The following is a 17,184-nucleotide window of genomic DNA, read 5'->3' on the forward strand; positions in this document are numbered from 1 at the left end:
ATTGATTTCCTTACTATGTGATCCTTAAATCCTTTTTCTACTTTTGCTTTTTCATACCATAATTATGCATGCCATCCAAATCTATTATCATGCCCTTCTAAATCTAGAATATCTCTATTTTTCAATATTATCCATTCCCGGATCCAGCAAATACAGGATGCCTCATAATATAATTTCAAATCTGGCAGGGTCTTTAGCATCTGATAATAGTTTACATTTTATCCTTGGTTTCTTCCCCACCAGATAAATCTATTAATATCTTTTTGCCATTCTTTAAAGTATCCAGTACCGTATACCACTGGGATCGATTGGAATAAAAATAACATTCTTGGCAATACATTCATTTTAATCACTGATATTCTTCCTGAAAGCGATAAATTCATTCTTCCCCAGATTTCTAAATTCCTTTTTATTTATCACCATGTAATTTCATAGTTATCTTTGAATATATTAATATTCTTAGCTGTCAGCCATGCCCTCAAATATTTGACTTTTTTGTAAATAGTTTAGTCTGTAATCTGTCTGTAACTCCTTTTTATATTGCTCCGTCACATTTTCCACCAAGACCTTAGTCTTGTTCTTGTTTAATTTAAAACCTGATACCTGTCCAAAATCCTGGATCTTTTCCAACACCTTCGGTAGAGACTTTTTTGGGTCCTCTACCGTAATCACAAGGTCATCTGCGAATGCTTTTAGTTTATTTGCTTTATTTCCTACCCTTATTCCTCTAATAGTTTCATCTGACCTGCTCTTTCTTGCCAGGGCCTCCCTGAAGCTTCTAACAGCCACAAGTCACAAGAGCCTATTAACCAACAAACCCCTATTGTCTGTCATCAGGTGCCAGGCTGTACAGGTGCCAGGAGGAGGAGGCAGCAAAGTAGGCTTGAATCACCATCTTATGGGGACGGAAATATTTCTGGCCATGCCAAGGTTATGCTGATTGACTTAATTATTCCACTATGTTCCTAGTTCAGAACAGTTCTTTTTCAAGAACAGGAAGTTACCTTGATCTTAGCAAAGTCGCTTCAGAGTGTCCCTACCTGCCAAAAAATTCTTTTTGATTGCCATCTAAATGAACACCTCTCTCTATTGAAACCATAAAAAGAGGTTCCTCTCAGCACTGAGTGTCCACATCAAACAGCCGCCATGCAGTGCAGCGACACTGCACTCCCTTTCCTCATCATGGTATTATTTGCACCTTGGTCTAAGTTGCAGGGTTTCTTTGCCTATACAAAAGGTAAGCTTTCCATTGTTCTGACTCATGTAGGCAACTAGTTTGCAGGCCCCCAGCCTCTCTGCAGGAGAGGCATCCATTGCAGAATGGATGGGATATGGAGGCATGGACAGAGTAGTGTGCTGGTGTCATAGGGGCAACAATTCTCTGGCATGTGTATAGCCTGCCTGTATACTTGTCTCTCTGGCCCCTCCATTTGGGGTGTTCCCTATACTGGATACATTCCTTTGGGCCTTGCAGAAGTACTTGCACCCTAGCTAGTGATCCATCACCACTCACAATTTGCTCGCTGTGCTTCAAAATCAAGTGCTTCAAATTCAAGTTACCTGTTATTAAAAGGTTTTGAAGTATCTTTCCATTAATATAAGGTGGCCCATGGGATTTAAAACTGTTTCTTCTTTATTCTCTGTAATTTTCTTCAAGGTAAGAGATCTAGAGGCCTAGAAGCACAGTTCGTTTTGCACACCTTTCACAACAGAGCCAGAAGCATCTCTGTGATGTGCTCACATTAAGTTATTTCCAGGGTTTGTATGCTAACAACAACAACACACAAATCATGCCATGGAAGCAGCTATATTTCTCCCCCATACAGCTCCTGAAACCATGTTATGTACCACATACACCACTAATTCCAGCGATGTCTCTAGCTGTATTTTGAAAGCATGCATCAGGCGTCACGCTTCCTAACTTCCCAAAGACACTTTTAGATTTCAGGAAGTTACATAAATAAAGAGAGTTTGATTAAATCGCCTTTGGAAAGCCTCTCGCTAGAGCCATTACCAAAGAACTCCTGCCTTCCATCTTGCAGACATCTCAGGGGTGTAGAATATAAATGAACTCAAAATCAATCTCAGATTGAACTGCAGTACTAGTAAACTTGGTTGGATCAAAATGAAGTTGGCTCATTATACATGTGGACATTATCAGTGTATGGCATTCAGCTTACGAACGGACTAACTGCAAGTTTTGGAAGCACCACAACCCATCATCCATTCCACAGGAGCGAGGGAGTAGGAGCCCCTACCTCATCCCTCCACTAATACCTCCACATTTTTTGTTCTTGATGATGCACCAAGCAAAACTAATTTTTAAATTAGAGCAGCTGGAAGTGAAGGAGAGACCAGTGGGGGGGGGGATAGGGAAGGTTGTGTAGCAGCTTCACAGTCATCATGAACCCACAGACTTCATCAGATTTAGCACATTGGTATGTTATAGTCATCTTAAGGACTGTGGGAGAGATCACAACTGGACTATTTACAATGGGGCAAAATTAGGCTTCCAGTTGGCTCTTTGGCAGATATGATCATTGGGTCCCATTCTGGAGGTTCCATCTGTAGCTACTAGACAGAGATAGTATTAGATGTTTGATTTACAAATATAACAACTTTGTTTTCTTCTGTGTTTCAAAAGATGAAATGAAATGAGATGCAGTATATGATATCTTCCCATCTCTCCCCCACCCAGAATCTATGCCTAGAAAATGTAGACTCCCTCCAAGACCTGGACGGTGCAAATTAGATCTTGAAAATTATTACTATGATTTTAAGGACAGCATGTGCAAGACGTTCATTTACGGTGGCTGTGGAGGCAACAGAAATAACTTTGCAAATCTCTTTGATTGCATTTACGAGTGTGAAAGGTTTGGTAAGGGCAAATATTTCCCACCCCCCTCTATTTTCCTAAGCCTTTTAAATTCCCAAATGTTTGAAGTGAAAATCTGTTTCAAATATCTTCTTGTTTGAGAATCTCTTATACTGATTATGCTCTCTGCTGCTAGAGTTTTTATGCTTCTGGAGCAGCTGTCTGAGTTAGAGTGGTGCTGCTTTACAGTCGTTCCGGTTCTACCTGAATGGTTGCTTCCAGAGGGTGATGCTTAGAGAATGCTCTTCAGCCCCATGGGTTCAATGTCACCCCCCATACTGTTGAACATCTACATTAAACCTCTGAGTGGGGTCATCCAGAGTTTTGAAGTATGTTGTCAGTAATATGCTGATGACACACAGCTCTACATCTCCTTTATATCTGCTGGATCATTGTCTTCCCTCAGTAATGGACTCAAAGAGAGCCAACAAACTGAGATGAAATCCAGATAAGGCGGAGGCACTATTCTTAGGTAGTTCCCTAGACTAGATGGATGGATGGGAGGTTGCTTGCTCTTGATTACGCTCTCTCTCTGTCACTTGAGGCTCAGGTGACCTTGGTGGTGCAAAATGCCTTCCATCAGGTTTGGCCGGTGGGCCAGCTGTGCCCCTGTTTGTACAGGGACAGCCTAACTTCTGTCATCAGTGCTCTGGTAACCTCTAGGTTAGAGTACTACAATGTGTTATACGCAGGACTGCCTCTGAAGACAGTTCAGAAACTCCAGCTGGTGCAGAATTCAGCAGCCAGGTTGCTAACCAGATACAAAACACCGCTGAACCTTTTGTTACGTAAATACAATACTAGTAACGACACACACGATGTAACAGGCTGCATGTAACAGTGTAACTTCTATTTTAAAAAAGCAATTCAGCATATCATTTCACAATATGGAATTCCATAGACCTACTTATCAAAAGAATGGAACATACTGTATTCTGAGAGATTAAAGTCCAGCGGATTGATCAGGAGATACAGTCTATTCAGTTCTTATATCAGCAATAACCATGATGTGGAATGCTTATATCAATCTTGTAGTGTTCCGCGTGTCAATGCTTTTGAGAATTCTAGAGTTTCTCCAATGAATTATCTAATTTTAAGAAAAAGAAAATCAGTAGAGATCTCAAAGATTACGCTACAGGTAGGGTTTATTTATGGCTTAGCCCATCTGGACAAGTCAACAGACTATCCAATAGGTCCGACAAGCAGCATTGTTTTACCATGCCTACAGATTATGATAGTTTATCCAGTAGCAGTGGTACAGATGAAGATAGGGAGCTTAGACTCAGATCCGGTCTCACTTAGCATTCTTTTTCCAATCAGTGCATCAGGCACCCATACCAGAGGAAGTAAGCACAGACAGCAATAGTACTTCTTTAGCTGTTAATTTATCCCAAAGAAAACTTACTCCAGATGAACTCCGCATGTTGAATATAGGTTTAGGTTCTGTATCTACACCCAAGTACTCTGCTTTCCAAACAAGGATTGATTGATTTAAGTTGATTTGGCAGATTAAATTAAGGGATTTTTTTGGTAACAGACCATGGATACCTGACCGTTTCAAGCGCAAATCTACCTTCACCCCAGTCTCCCACAATCACCTAATTAGAACATTTCAACATTTGGTACATCGTGATTTAAATAGTAAAGAAAAGAAGAAGGGACACATGCAATATAATCTAAGCAAGGAGGACGCAGTGATCCTGAGCAAACTTGCTGCAGACAAGAATATAATTATAACACCAGCAGATAAGGGTGGAGCTATTGTCTTAATGAACAAGATTGATTACATTAAAGAAGCAGAGAAACAACTGAATAATTCTAATTTCTACTCACCCTTATCTGGTGATCCCACCATATCGGTGAAGAACAAACTTCAGACAATTTTAAATGAAGCTATATCTTTGGGGTACGTAGACATACCGCTGGCAGAATTTGTATGTCCTGAACATACCAGAGTACCAATACTTTACACCCTTCCAAAAAGACGTATAAATAGGTTACCACCGCCTGGAAGACCTATCGTCTTAGCTTCAGGTTTCCTTTTGGAAAATTGTTCACATTTTATTGATTCTTTTTTACATCCCTTTACTAAAGAAACTCTGTCCTATATTCAGGATACTAAACACATTATAACCCTTATTGAGAACATGACTGTTACCCAACATAGTATTGTGGCTCCGTGGGCTGTCTCTTCCCTATATACCAATGTTCCTTTAGATGTTGTTAAGTTACAGATTCAGGAACTATTGATTGATCACAACCAAACTTCTCCCCCAGTTCATTTTTTGATAGAAATGGTAGATTTTATTTAATTTAATAATTTAAATAAACTGGACTTTAATCTCTCAGTATGTGTTCTGCTCATAGGGTAAATTGCCTATGGACTTGCATATTGTGATATGATATGTTGAATTGTTTTTTGAAATAGAAGTTCTATTGTTACTTATAGCCTGTTATGTCGTGTGTGTTGTTACAAGGTTGCTAACCAGGACGAAACAGTTTGAGCATATTACACCAATCCTTTGATCGGTAACCTATTGGAAAGCCTTACTTAATTTTTTTTGGCTATGTCAAGATGAGGCTGATTTCTTCTAAGGCTCCAATAAGGCTCAGTTAAAATAGCCTGAAGTTTATTCAAGAAAAGAATGGTAACTTAGATTAAGAACGGCTCCTGAGTGTCTAGCTAATTGCTAAGTTGCCGAAATACTCCCTTTTGTTTTCCTATAGAACTCTAATATAAAAGTGGTTTTGCCAGTACTGGACACTCATTCACATCAAACATACCATACTGTAACAATCTTCCCCTTGCCCTTTTTGTAGAACTCCTTGTATCTTGGACAAGTATGGGAATTGATATGAAGTGGAGACAAGGTAAGAGTTCCTATTCTTGTCTGCTCTGTGTTCCTCAGTGAGGTGCATGATTAGTGCAGGGAGAATGCCTGCAAATATGAGAGGTAAGACAGTCGCAACAGGCAGGCCTGTGCTATAACTTAAGCACCAAGATAATGGGCAGGGACCCCCTCAGCTTGCTACTCAGTTCTGTGAGGCTTGGGGGGTTGGCCTTGGTTCACATATCGAGGATCTTGGTTCAGCGCTGGAAGTTGTGGCTCAGCAGGAGGGAACTAAGCTGAATGCTACTTCTGGTTCACAACCAAGTCCGGTTGGCCTTCACTGCATTGGGGAGGTTGCACACTGACCCCCACTTTAGAAAGTGCCCAACAGAGTTAGAATAATGATTGCAGATAACCTTTTTTTTTGTTAAGTTTAAATAATATCCTATTCTCCAAATCTGTACTGTTTGGGGTGGGGTAGAGGGTGTGTGTGTGTGTAGGGAACTGTGCCCCTGAAGGACCAGGTGTGCAGCCTGGGAGTCATTTTAGACTCAGAGCTGTCCATGGAGGCCCAGGTGAATTCTGCATCCAGGGCGACTGTCTGCCAGCTCCATCTGGTACGCAGGCTGAGACCCTACCTGCCTGCGCACTGTGTCGCCGGAGTGGTACATGCTCTGGTTATCTCCCGCTTAGACTACTGCAATGCACTCTATGTGGGGCAACCTTTGAAAGTGACTTGGAAACTAGAACTAATCCAGAATGTGGCAGCTAGACTGGTGACTAGGAGCGGCCTCCAGGACTATAACACCAGCCCTGAAAGACCTACATTGGCTCTCGCTATGTTTCCGAGCACAATTCAAAGTGTTGGTGCTGACCTTTAAAGCCCTAAACTGCCTTGGACCCTGTATACCTGAAGGAGCATCTCCACCCCCATTGTTCAGCCCATACACTGAAGTCCAGCGCCGAGGGCCTTCTGGCGGTTCCCTCATTGCGAGAAGTGAAGTTGCAGGGAACAAGAGTGCATCATTGTGCCTACTGCATTGTGATGAAGGAAACAAATCATGTTTACTTTGCTCCCTCATTGCATCCTCAAGCAGCTGGCCAGTGGAGCTTTTTCATGTGGTGAGGAAACTGTTGACATTTGACGATGGGAAAAGAATGTTGGAACCATCAAAGGCTTTCAATGACAAGTTTGCCAGGTGCTTTTTGGATAGAAACAACCCTCTTCTTCCAGGCCTTTGCCTAATTAAAAAGATCTATAGCCTTTTAAACTATGTGGTGGTATTGTTTTTGTCTGTTACTATGGTACATAGTTTTGTGTTTTTATATTGTAAACTGCCCTGTGATTCTCAGATAAAGGGCAGTAGGGAATAGTAATAATAATAATAATAATAATAATAATAATAATAATAATAATAAAATTTTCAGTCTCATTTGCTATGCTACCATTATTATGGAGCAGGTAAGGTGTCGGACACAATTTACCTGATAATATGGGATTTGCTTTAGTTGATGAGGCCTTAGGATCTGGACAAGGTGCTTGCAGTGGCTTGGCCCACAACATGCCCCCCCCCAATTAAAAGAAATAATTAATGTGTCTTTACATGGGAGTGGTGCTTCAGTGTGAGGTGACAGGAAGAGAGAGTTTCTATCAGGGTATTCTCAGAAGAAGGGAGAAGAGAGACTGGGATCCATCTTGGGCAGGCTGGCTGAAGGCTGGCTGCACTGCTGTGGAGGACAAGCCCCTCTTGAAATGACCATGCTGTATCTCCCTCCATGCAGACTGTAGGTGTAAAGAGTTGAATAAACCATATTTCTTAAAGCTACAACAGTCTCTGTCATGTCTCAATTCTACAAAGGAACACAGACCCTGTAAGCCCCCGGAGTCTTGCAGAACACGGGGGTGGCACCCAACATTTTAAACAATATGTTGCAGAATAAGAGATTATATGAGCTTTCCACCCCTCCTTTCCCCCTCCAGACCCACCTCAGAAATGCAAAAAGAAGAAACGTGTAGGACGGTGCAGAGAGAAAATTACGCGTTATTATTATGATGTCAGGAACAAGAGATGTTTCCCATTTGTTTATCGTGGCTGCGGAGGCAATGAGAACAATTTTGAGTCTTACTGGGAGTGTTCTCAGATGTGCGAACCATTGGGTAAGTAGAAATAAGTTTTTATGGTAATTTCAGGCAACCAAAACAACTTGCACCTTTCTTTTCACATTATCCACTCATTAAGGGTATTTAAGCTCCAGTACCTGAAATCTTGCCTGAAATATACTCGGAGTCCTGTAGTGATTTCATGCTCTTTATTGCAGCTTGCAAAACAGTGATTGAATTGCCCCCCCCCCCAACCTCAGGCTTTTATATACATTATTTACACAATGAGTCCTGTCTGATTGGCTGAGTCTGTTTTCCTCCTGGAGCCTGATTGGTCTTTTCCTGCAGGCCAATCAGTTGTTGCATTCTAGGATCCTACTTGCCTATTGTTCTAGGATCCAAGCTTAGTACATAACATTGCCCTTTAAACATGAGAGGGGTAATGAGAGTGTAGGAATCCTGCTGGGGGAGGGGTTCTCCTGCTGCTGCTTTTTAAAAAGTCAAAAGAAATTCAGCCTTTGATGCTAGAGTCGGAAACCTACACAGCTGTCAAAGGGGTGGTGGTGGTGGAAAGAGTCCAGAAAATGTCCTGCATGGTTGGCAGGTTTCTGGTGCTTACAAGCCTCTCCTATTAGGATTACATGAGTTAATGCAGCCTCTGAATAAGGAACACTTTTAAAGGGGAGAACATCAGGCATGTTGCGAGGCGAGCATTCCTTGGGACGGCATGCCATAGTTAGGTAGGAGCATTACTGTACCCAATCTGATTGCCTTCCACCTAATCTCTGATGGCGTATGGAGAAGGAAAGATGTTAATTTATAGGCTGATTCATGCGAAAAGACAAGGCAGCCCTTGGGTCTTAAGCTGAGCTCCAGTAAGTCCTTAGCTGCAAGTGACCATTCTGTTCTTGAATAAGCAATGGGCAGCTAAGAGCAGCTCCGACAAAAGAAGAATGGCAAATGAAATTAATGGACTATGCAGAATTAGATAAATTAGCAGGAAGGATTCGAAACCTGCAGGATCAGAGATTCTTAGAGGACTGGAGTAAATATTTGGACTATTTGAAAAGCAATTGTAATAAACAGATTACTCTAGTAGGACTGCAAGAGGTTCTGCAAGGATGGTTTTGTGAAATATTGCAAGAAAGACTTTGAAAAGAATTATTAGTTAAGGACAATTAAAAGTAATAGAGAAATTAAGAAATGCGGAACAAGTGATAAAGAACGGAAAATCTTCAGAGGTTGTTGGCGGAAATCTAAAATATTGTCTCAGGGGTTCAGGAGCAGAGGCGAGGGCAAGGGAGGAAACAGAGAGCGAGGGGGAGGAGTCCGAAGGAAAGATGAGTGATGACGACGACCCGAGATCTCCGAGTCTTTCCAGTGAATCGGAAGATTCACAGAAAGGAGCGCCAGTGGCCAGAGCAAGGGGGGAGCCTAGGGGGACACCCCAGGAAGAAGGGACCAGAGGGGATTCAGAGAGCAGCAGTTGGAAATCGGGGCCAGCGTCCCCAACAGAGCGCAGTGGAGAGGAAGGGCGCCAGGTATCGAGATCCGGCGGCTCGCCGCAGGGGGGAGGGTATGAGTCAGGAGTGACCACACCTCCATCGGGGAGCGAAGAAACGGTCAAGTGGAAAGTGGAAGGTTGGGCGCGCGCGCCAAGTTCAAATGCACAGGAAGGCGGCACAGTAAGCAGCCCGGAAAGGGAGCCAGGTCCTAAAGCCCGCCGCAAGGAGACAGAAGGGTCCGGGGGTCAGCGTCAGAAGAGTCCCGGAAGGAAGAGACCACGGGGGGCAGAGGGACCCAGAGAAGAACGGTCAGGCGGAAAAGGTGGAGTAAGGCTAGGGTATTAAGTTGGTGTACAGGAGGCGGGGACTCAGACAGAGCTTCGCCGGTCTAGCTTCTAAGACGTAGGGCTGCACGCGGCAGCTTGGAAATGGAAACTGTAACTCAATAAAGACTTTTATAAAGTGAACGCTGGCTAGCGTGATCCTCTGTGAGCTAGGATCTGGAAGCAGCTCTGACATATTGTATAAGATAAGAAGTTATATTAAATGATTGTTGGAACTGATATGCTAAAAAATCAATTAAAAAAAGCAGCTCCTGGTCCTAACCTGCCACCACTAGCATGCAGGCCATGTAAGGTTGCCATGAGGGGTTGCAACTTTCAGATAGAAAAAGGTTTCTCACCCCTGCCATATAGTAACATTGCACTCCTTGTCCTTATTATAACAGGAAAACCTCAAGATTTGAGAAACCCTGAAGTGAATCCAGGTAAGGATTGAGTCTAAGTAAGAGTCTCATGGCATTTCATGTCTGATCCTCATATGCACTGTACCTTGTGCTAGCTTTCTTCAGTATTGCAGTCTCCTTTTTAAAGTCCTTTTCTAATGTTTCTAAATCACTTGGGACTTTCCACCTTGTTCCCAGGAAAGTAAGGCTTGTGTCCTCACAAGACGCAGTAGCATCTGCCCAGAAGCACCACCATTAGACCCACTGTGCTAAGCAGGAGCTACCACAGCCTAGCAGAAATCAGGAGTTCAAGCAATTCTTGTAGGGATGACTGAGGAAGAGAGTAGAATTCCAGCCTCAGCTGTGCTTCTCTACTCAACTGTCCATCCAATGGTGGGAGACGTGGCACCATGCTAAATCTGTATGCTAAATCTTTTTTATGTATTCTTTATCCTGATTTTATATATATATGGACTCTTTTTGACTGCTATTGAGACTTGTAGAAAACAATTGTTGTGCACTGGTATTTCATGTATCCTTGTACCATATCACTGTATATTTGAAACTACATTATTTCTGCACTTAAACGTTGTATCCAAACTTACCATTACTTTAAAACCATCGTACTTACATGTTATATATAAATTTACTACTAGCTTCATACTGTTATTCTTAGCAGAATATACACGTTTTTCATTTCAACTCTTGAGTAGGAATTATTCCTCAAATTGAAAGTTGTGGCCAGAGTTCTTGGTATATCTTTTTCAGTACCATGCTAAATCTGCCTTATGGAACTACATAAATCATAGTCGCACCTAGCTAGTTTCAGCCAGTCTCCTTTAGTATATGATTTTACCTCTCCATCAGTATGACTGCTGAGGGAGTCAAGGCAGAGGTGTCATTATTGTCATTGAGATCATCTTAAGAGTGGCGATCACAAACATGACCCCTACAGACTTTGTTTTCCTTTGTCGTTCAAACAATGAAATAATAGGTGTCTTTGTCCTTCTCTCCCTTCTGAAATTCCAGACTCTTTGCTTCCCACATGCCAACAGCCATTAGACAAAGGGCCATGCCATGAAAACTTTCCTCGCTTTTACTATGATGCCCAAACCAAGAAGTGTATACCTTTCCAATTTGGTGGCTGCAATGGCAATAGAAACAACTTTATGAATGAAGCAGAATGCCTTCGGGAGTGTGGAGGCACTGGTAAGCATACAGAATTTTTACAACTTTTCCAGAGAACCTAAGGAACCTCTTGACATGGTTTATGCAGTGATCTTATTCCAATTGTAGTAGTACAATAAATATACTTACTTCATGGGAGAGGGGGAAGCCTTGTTGCTGGTGATAGTCTTTGAGTTATGGGTTGAGGTAGAAGCAGGTGCACTCTGATGCTGGAGAAGACAGAAGTGGCGAATGGAATCTGGAGAGCCTTTTTAAAACAAACAAACAATCAAACAATACCTTGTTGTTGTTGTTTAGTCGTGTCCGACTCTTCGTGACCCCATGGACCAGAGCACGCCAGGCACTCCTGTCTTCCACTGCCTCCCGCAGTTTGGTCAGACTCATGTTTGTAGCTTCGAGAACACTGTCCAACCATCTCATCCTCTGTCGTCCCCTTCTCCTTGTGCCCTCCATCTTTCCCAACATCAGGGTCTTTTCCAGGGAGTCTTCTCTTCTCATGAGGTGGCCAAAGTATTGGAACCTCAGCTTCAGGATCTGTCCTTCCAGTGAGCACTCAGGGCTGATTTCCTTAAGAATGGATACGTTTGATCTTCTTGCAGTCCATGGGACTCTCAAGAGTCTCCTCCAACACCATAATTCAAAAGCATCAATTCTTCGGCGATCAGCCTTCTTTAATACCTTGCACCCCCAATACCTTGCACCCCCCAAAATGGCAGACAGTTACTGGAGAGGTGGTATCTTTGCTGCAAACTACCTTTTCACCTAAAGTCTAGATAAACACTGTTATCCTTTGGCTTGTATGGCGAAGGAACCCACAGCTTCTGCAGAATTAAAAGGTGGAAAACAGTGGCATGAGGGGAAATTTTTCATAGGGTAACAGTTAGGGCCAAAGGCTCCAGATTGCAAAGGCGATGGGGAGAGTGCCATTCCGTGCGTGATGTTGCAATATCGCATGTGTGAACATCGTACCTCCGGAAGCTGAGCAGAAGCTTCCTGGGCTTTGGGAAGGAGGTGACAGGCCGCTGACAGGAAGCTGGAGCCCTTCTGCCTCCTTCCCAAAGCTGGGCAGGCTTTGGGACAGTGGCAAGAGGGCCCTTGGACCTGTCAGAGCACTATGCCTTCCTCTCCAAGCTGGGCAGAAGCTTCCTGCATAGCACATGGACAGTGTGTGTGGTTTGGGTTATATCAGTGATGTTGTTGTAGATACAGTGGATGTGAGCTTCTGTCCTCCACCAGGTATGGGGACTTTCTACCAGTCACAGCTGGATGAGTTTCAATGCAATAGTTTTTAGGCCAATGCAGCTGATAAACCAGAGCACGTCAGAGGCCCAAAGAGTCTGACACGACAAATGACTAAACAACAACAACGAAGCTGATAAACAAGGCAGATCTCTATAGTTTGGATTGTTCTATAAGCCATCATCAGCCCCTGGGGTAATGAATTCCATAGTTTAATTGTATAAAGAAGTCATTCCTCTTGTCTGTTCCTGAATCTCCCAGCATTCAGCCTCATTGGTTTTTCTAGTTTTGTGAAAGCAAGAAAAAATTATCTCTGCCTAGTTTCACCACACTTTACATTATTTTATAAACTTGGATCATGAGCTTCCTGCCTAAAGCCCTCAAAGAAACAGTTCCTCATAGTGGCATCTCTCACCTTTAAATCTGATTGTCCCTACATCTTGCTTCTTCCTTTAGGTTAACATTGAATCCTTGTGCAGAAGTGTATTCAGACCCATTAACATATCATTTGTTCCTGCGGAATAAAGGCACCAGAGGAAGCCAGGAAGCCTTCCCCCCCACAGCTTCTTCTGAAGATGGATCCCTTTTATCCTGCTGTATCAGTCTGCTGGAATGTCTTTCTTGCTCGCCAATAAATTCATCTGTTCTTCCAGATCCTGTGGGCTCTATTTGTTGGGCATTATTACTACTACCACTACTGTTACTACTATTATTATTGATGTCTTCATTTTAGAAAGTCCATGCACCCCTGGGGCAAAAGTGGGGAGAATGAAGGAGAGTCTTTTAAAGTAGGGCAGCAACTCCCAAGCAGAAAGGGCCTTTTCTCCAGTTCTGAATATTCAGTCTTCAGGCCTTTCAGAATCTACCCTAGCACCAGTTTAAGGGTGTTGGCAGAAACTATGCCAACAAATTAGCCTTCTAAAAAGTAGTAGGGTTTCATCCTTTCAATGATTAGACTTTTTAAACTGAATAAAAATGAATGATTAATTAAAAAAGGAGACTTTGGCAGCATGAAATGCTAGCTAGCAGTAGGCATCATCTTAGAAGAGACAGGCCTCCTTTCACTCTTTCATAGGATGGATTGCATCTTTGATGAAGGTGCCTCCTATACCATATACATGGAATATAGTTTTTAAAAGTACAAGTTTCTTCTTCTAAACTTTAATGTCAGTCATATGCTAATAGATAGATGATAGATAGATGATAGATGATAGATGATAGATAGATAGATAGATATTCTATGCCTAACCCAAAATCACAGGGTAGATCTACACACAGGGGGAAACCGGATAAATAAGTCAGAAATTAAATGGTTATAACAAAACAAAACAAAACAAAACAAAACAAAACAAAACCGCTATGAAAAATCACAAAGAATGTTTTTTTTTTTGCTCTCCAGTGCCATCTGGTTTTACATGTTTATAACACATTCAAAATGCTGGTGACCCAGACCGTGACAGTTTTTCTAAGCAATAAATTAAAGCTGAATTTCTAGCCACTGCAGTAAAGAGGCTACGTTGGATGCCCACAACTTCTGCTGTTACAGTGTTATGAGAAAGGGAGAAAACTTTTCTCAGTCCATCTTCTTCTCTGTGTGAAGCATAATTTTATACACCTCTATCATGTTGCATCTTGCATTGTGTATAAACTGAAACAAAAGCGCTTGGACAAAAATATATATTAGGGCAGCAGGGCAAAGAAAACAAAACAAAAAACCAGGAAAATCCCCCGAAACAAAACAACCCCCAAACACAGACAGGGAAGGTGCCAGGCAAAAGTTAAGTGCCCTTTCTTATAAGCTGCTGACCCCCAAATGTTGTTGGACTACAACTCCCACTGGTCAGGGGAGATGGAAGCTGCACTTCAAAATGTCTGCTAGGCTGAGGTAGGCTGTATTAATTCAACGTTCACCCAGATACAGACTTGTGATGGGGAAATTCATCATAATCGAAATCATTATTGTGTCATGAATTGCAAGCTATTCTGGGAAATACAGCTTGTCACTGGAAAAAGCTTCTTATTTTTAACTGGGACTATTTTACACAGTGTAATTGCCCTAATCTTTGGAACAATTCCAAAACCGTAGCAAGTGCTGGTGGAAGGTGTGGAATGAATATGGCCCTTGCTTACCCACACGCTCTTAGAAGCAAGCAGAAGCCAAGATCCTGCCACAGAGTAAGTAGAGAGTTAACAAGAGAGGTTCAAACCTGTAGAAGCCGGTCCTGTTTTGCCTGCCGCTCCTCTAGAGATACAGCCTGAGAGAACTCCCAGTACCCCAATAATAGCAGGTGGGGTTGGATTGTGCTTTGCTGTGGATAAACCCAGAGAAGCGGACATGGAGCAATGGATCCAAACTACAAGAAAGAAGATTCCACCTAAACATTAGGAAGAACTTCCTGACAGTAAGAGCTGTTCGACAGTGGAATTTGCTGCCAAGGAGTGTGGTGGCGTCTCCTACTTTGGAGGTCTTTAAGCAGAGGCTTGACAACCATATGTCAGGAGTGCTCTGATGGTGTTTCCTGCTTGGCAGGCGGTTGGACTCGATGGCCCTTGTGGTCTCTTCCAACTCTATGATTCTATGATTCTATGATTCTATTCTGTTCCTTTTCCGACGCACATCCCTTCCTTAAGTTGGTTCCAGAAAAAAAGAAAAAAAGAAAAAACAGAAATCCCATATTACGTATCTTTAACTTCCATTTGCTTGTTTCATTGACCTCCTTACACCTCCCTTTTTGTATTCTAGTTTAATTAGTTATTTCAGCAAATTCTTTCCATCTTTCTCAAATTTTTTTGAATAATTTATCTTAACAATTTAGCCTATTAATTAACTCAACAAATCCTTTCCATCTTTCCCCATATTCTGTTATTCAAATTGCCTTGATTTATTTAACCTTATCTTACCGTAAAATACCTTAGAGCTTGAAACTTAATACTCAATTATACATGACTCCTTATATCATTTCTACTAAAACCATATAGTTTCATTCCAACATTTTCCCAAATATTCATTAATTTTAGGCTTATTCCCTAAATAAAAATTTTTCTTTATAAATTTTCTTCCAATCTTCATCCAACGTCTCTTCTTCCTGGTCTCGGGTCATGTCAGTCCTTACTGTCCATTCCATCTAGTCCATCAACCTGGTAATCTTATGTCCGAGGCTCTTAAGTCTCTTCCATGTCCCTTCTGCAGATCTTCTTCTTGTTTATACCTGCACTTTTCCTTGTCTTTTGTTGGTCTCTTTCTTAATTCCTTTCCTTTCTCATTGAAGAGTAGGTCTCTGGGAGGTTCCAGCCCAAAGTTATCTCCATCTCCCTTCATCAAACCAGCCCATTCCCCACAGTCCTACTCCCCACAGTCATCAATGTAATCCAAAAAATATTTAAGAGCATATTTCAAAGTCCCTCCGAAGTTAAGAACCTCCTCAGCTCCAGACTCCCCCTGGCCCACTCCAACTTCAATCTTCAAAAATAGCGGCTTATGCTCCTGCAGGGCCTCGGATCTCTCCATTTGTATTATTTGCGGTGCAACCGCAACCTCCTCCATTATCTTCTGCACTTGCCCAATCAATACAGGTTCATGAGTTGGTCCCTGAATGGTTTCTGTATCAATATTCCCTGTTTGTCCACAATTATTGACCACAACAGTCATCAAATGTGTTTTCTCATTCATCAAATCCATCTTCTCATGCATCTGTTCCAACAAAGCACTTGTCTTTCATAAAGCAAGCACCAAAACTTCCTCCCAGCTCATTTTTATTCAAGGTCAAAAGGACTGGTCCCACGATCTTAATCTCACAGCTGTAGAGTCCTCAAGTAGACTGCAGCAACAATTTAGCAAGCTCCCTCTAGAGGAGACAATTTCTATTTGTATCCATCTTTTTAAGGCAAGTCCAACAAAGGAAAATTACTTTCATTTTTCAGATATTTTGTTTCTTTAGAATGCAAAAGGCAACATTGGAATCAGTTTATTTCTCTTCTTTAGCTATCTTTCAAAGTATTCCATTCACAGTCAGTGAACCTCTCCAACAATTTCTGTCTCTGACACCGCGTTCCCAGGTTAGAGACGGTGGAAACTTATCTTTCTTCACTCCCTCTCCTGCAGGCTTAAACAAAGCCCCCCCCCTTTCTCCTGCTTCCAAGGGGGTTTTAGTGGTTATAAATGAAGGAAATTTAGACTTTTTTAATGACTTTCCAGGCTTTAGCTTACAAGGTTTTTGCTTCAGTCTATATACAAAAAGCGGAAGGCGGACTTCCTGTTTTGAACCTTCCCGCTTCGGTGCCAAATTAGGATATTTCTTGATCCAATTTTCCGCTTCTACTCACGGGTACTTGTTTTAAATCCAATTGTCCACAGGAAAAAGTCAGCGCTCTCCGGCAATGGCTGTGCGGCTTCACTCCGTGAAAATAGCAATCAGTTCGCAGCACCGCACCGCTCACCCCACTTCACTCCGGAACTCCGAAATGGGGTTCCCCGTGAGTAGGGGGGCCGACTATGTTACGCATATTTTTGTCTTTCTCAGTAGTGTCGTTAATTATTTGTGGATTTCCTAGTCCATGTTTCACTTGTATACCAGGCAGGGCATATTATTTTATTTTTTGAACATAAATACAAATCCCATTTCTCGCCAGGCTGCCCTTACTGGGGACACCCAAAAAATCTTTTTTCAGTGTGGCCCTGGGAACAACCAGGAGTGCATACTGAGGATCCCAATGGTTGCTTT

General features: G+C 42.2%; 1 protein-coding gene and 1 long non-coding RNA gene across 2 annotated transcripts in view; one reads left to right on the plus strand and one right to left on the minus strand.

The window, feature by feature from the left end:
• Positions 1–17,184, minus strand: part of LOC309519672 — a 363,193-nt gene that overhangs the window by 156,111 nt on the left and 189,898 nt on the right. The gene's annotated exons all lie outside the window — the stretch shown is intronic.
• On the plus strand, positions 865–13,115 carry LOC309519769 (carboxypeptidase inhibitor SmCI-like). The gene is made up of 7 exons (XM_082200892.1): positions 865–1,237; positions 2,699–2,878; positions 5,696–5,746; positions 7,688–7,864; positions 10,040–10,078; positions 11,066–11,245; positions 12,920–13,115. The coding sequence occupies exons 1-7, from the start codon at positions 1,147–1,149 to the stop codon at positions 12,922–12,924; spliced, it is 723 nt and encodes a 240-aa protein (XP_082057018.1). The 5' UTR covers positions 865–1,146; the 3' UTR covers positions 12,925–13,115.

This window comes from Podarcis vaucheri, assembly GCF_965113315.1.
Source record: "Podarcis vaucheri genome assembly, chromosome: 15".
In the NCBI taxonomy this organism is placed as follows: Eukaryota; Metazoa; Chordata; class Lepidosauria; order Squamata; family Lacertidae; genus Podarcis; species Podarcis vaucheri.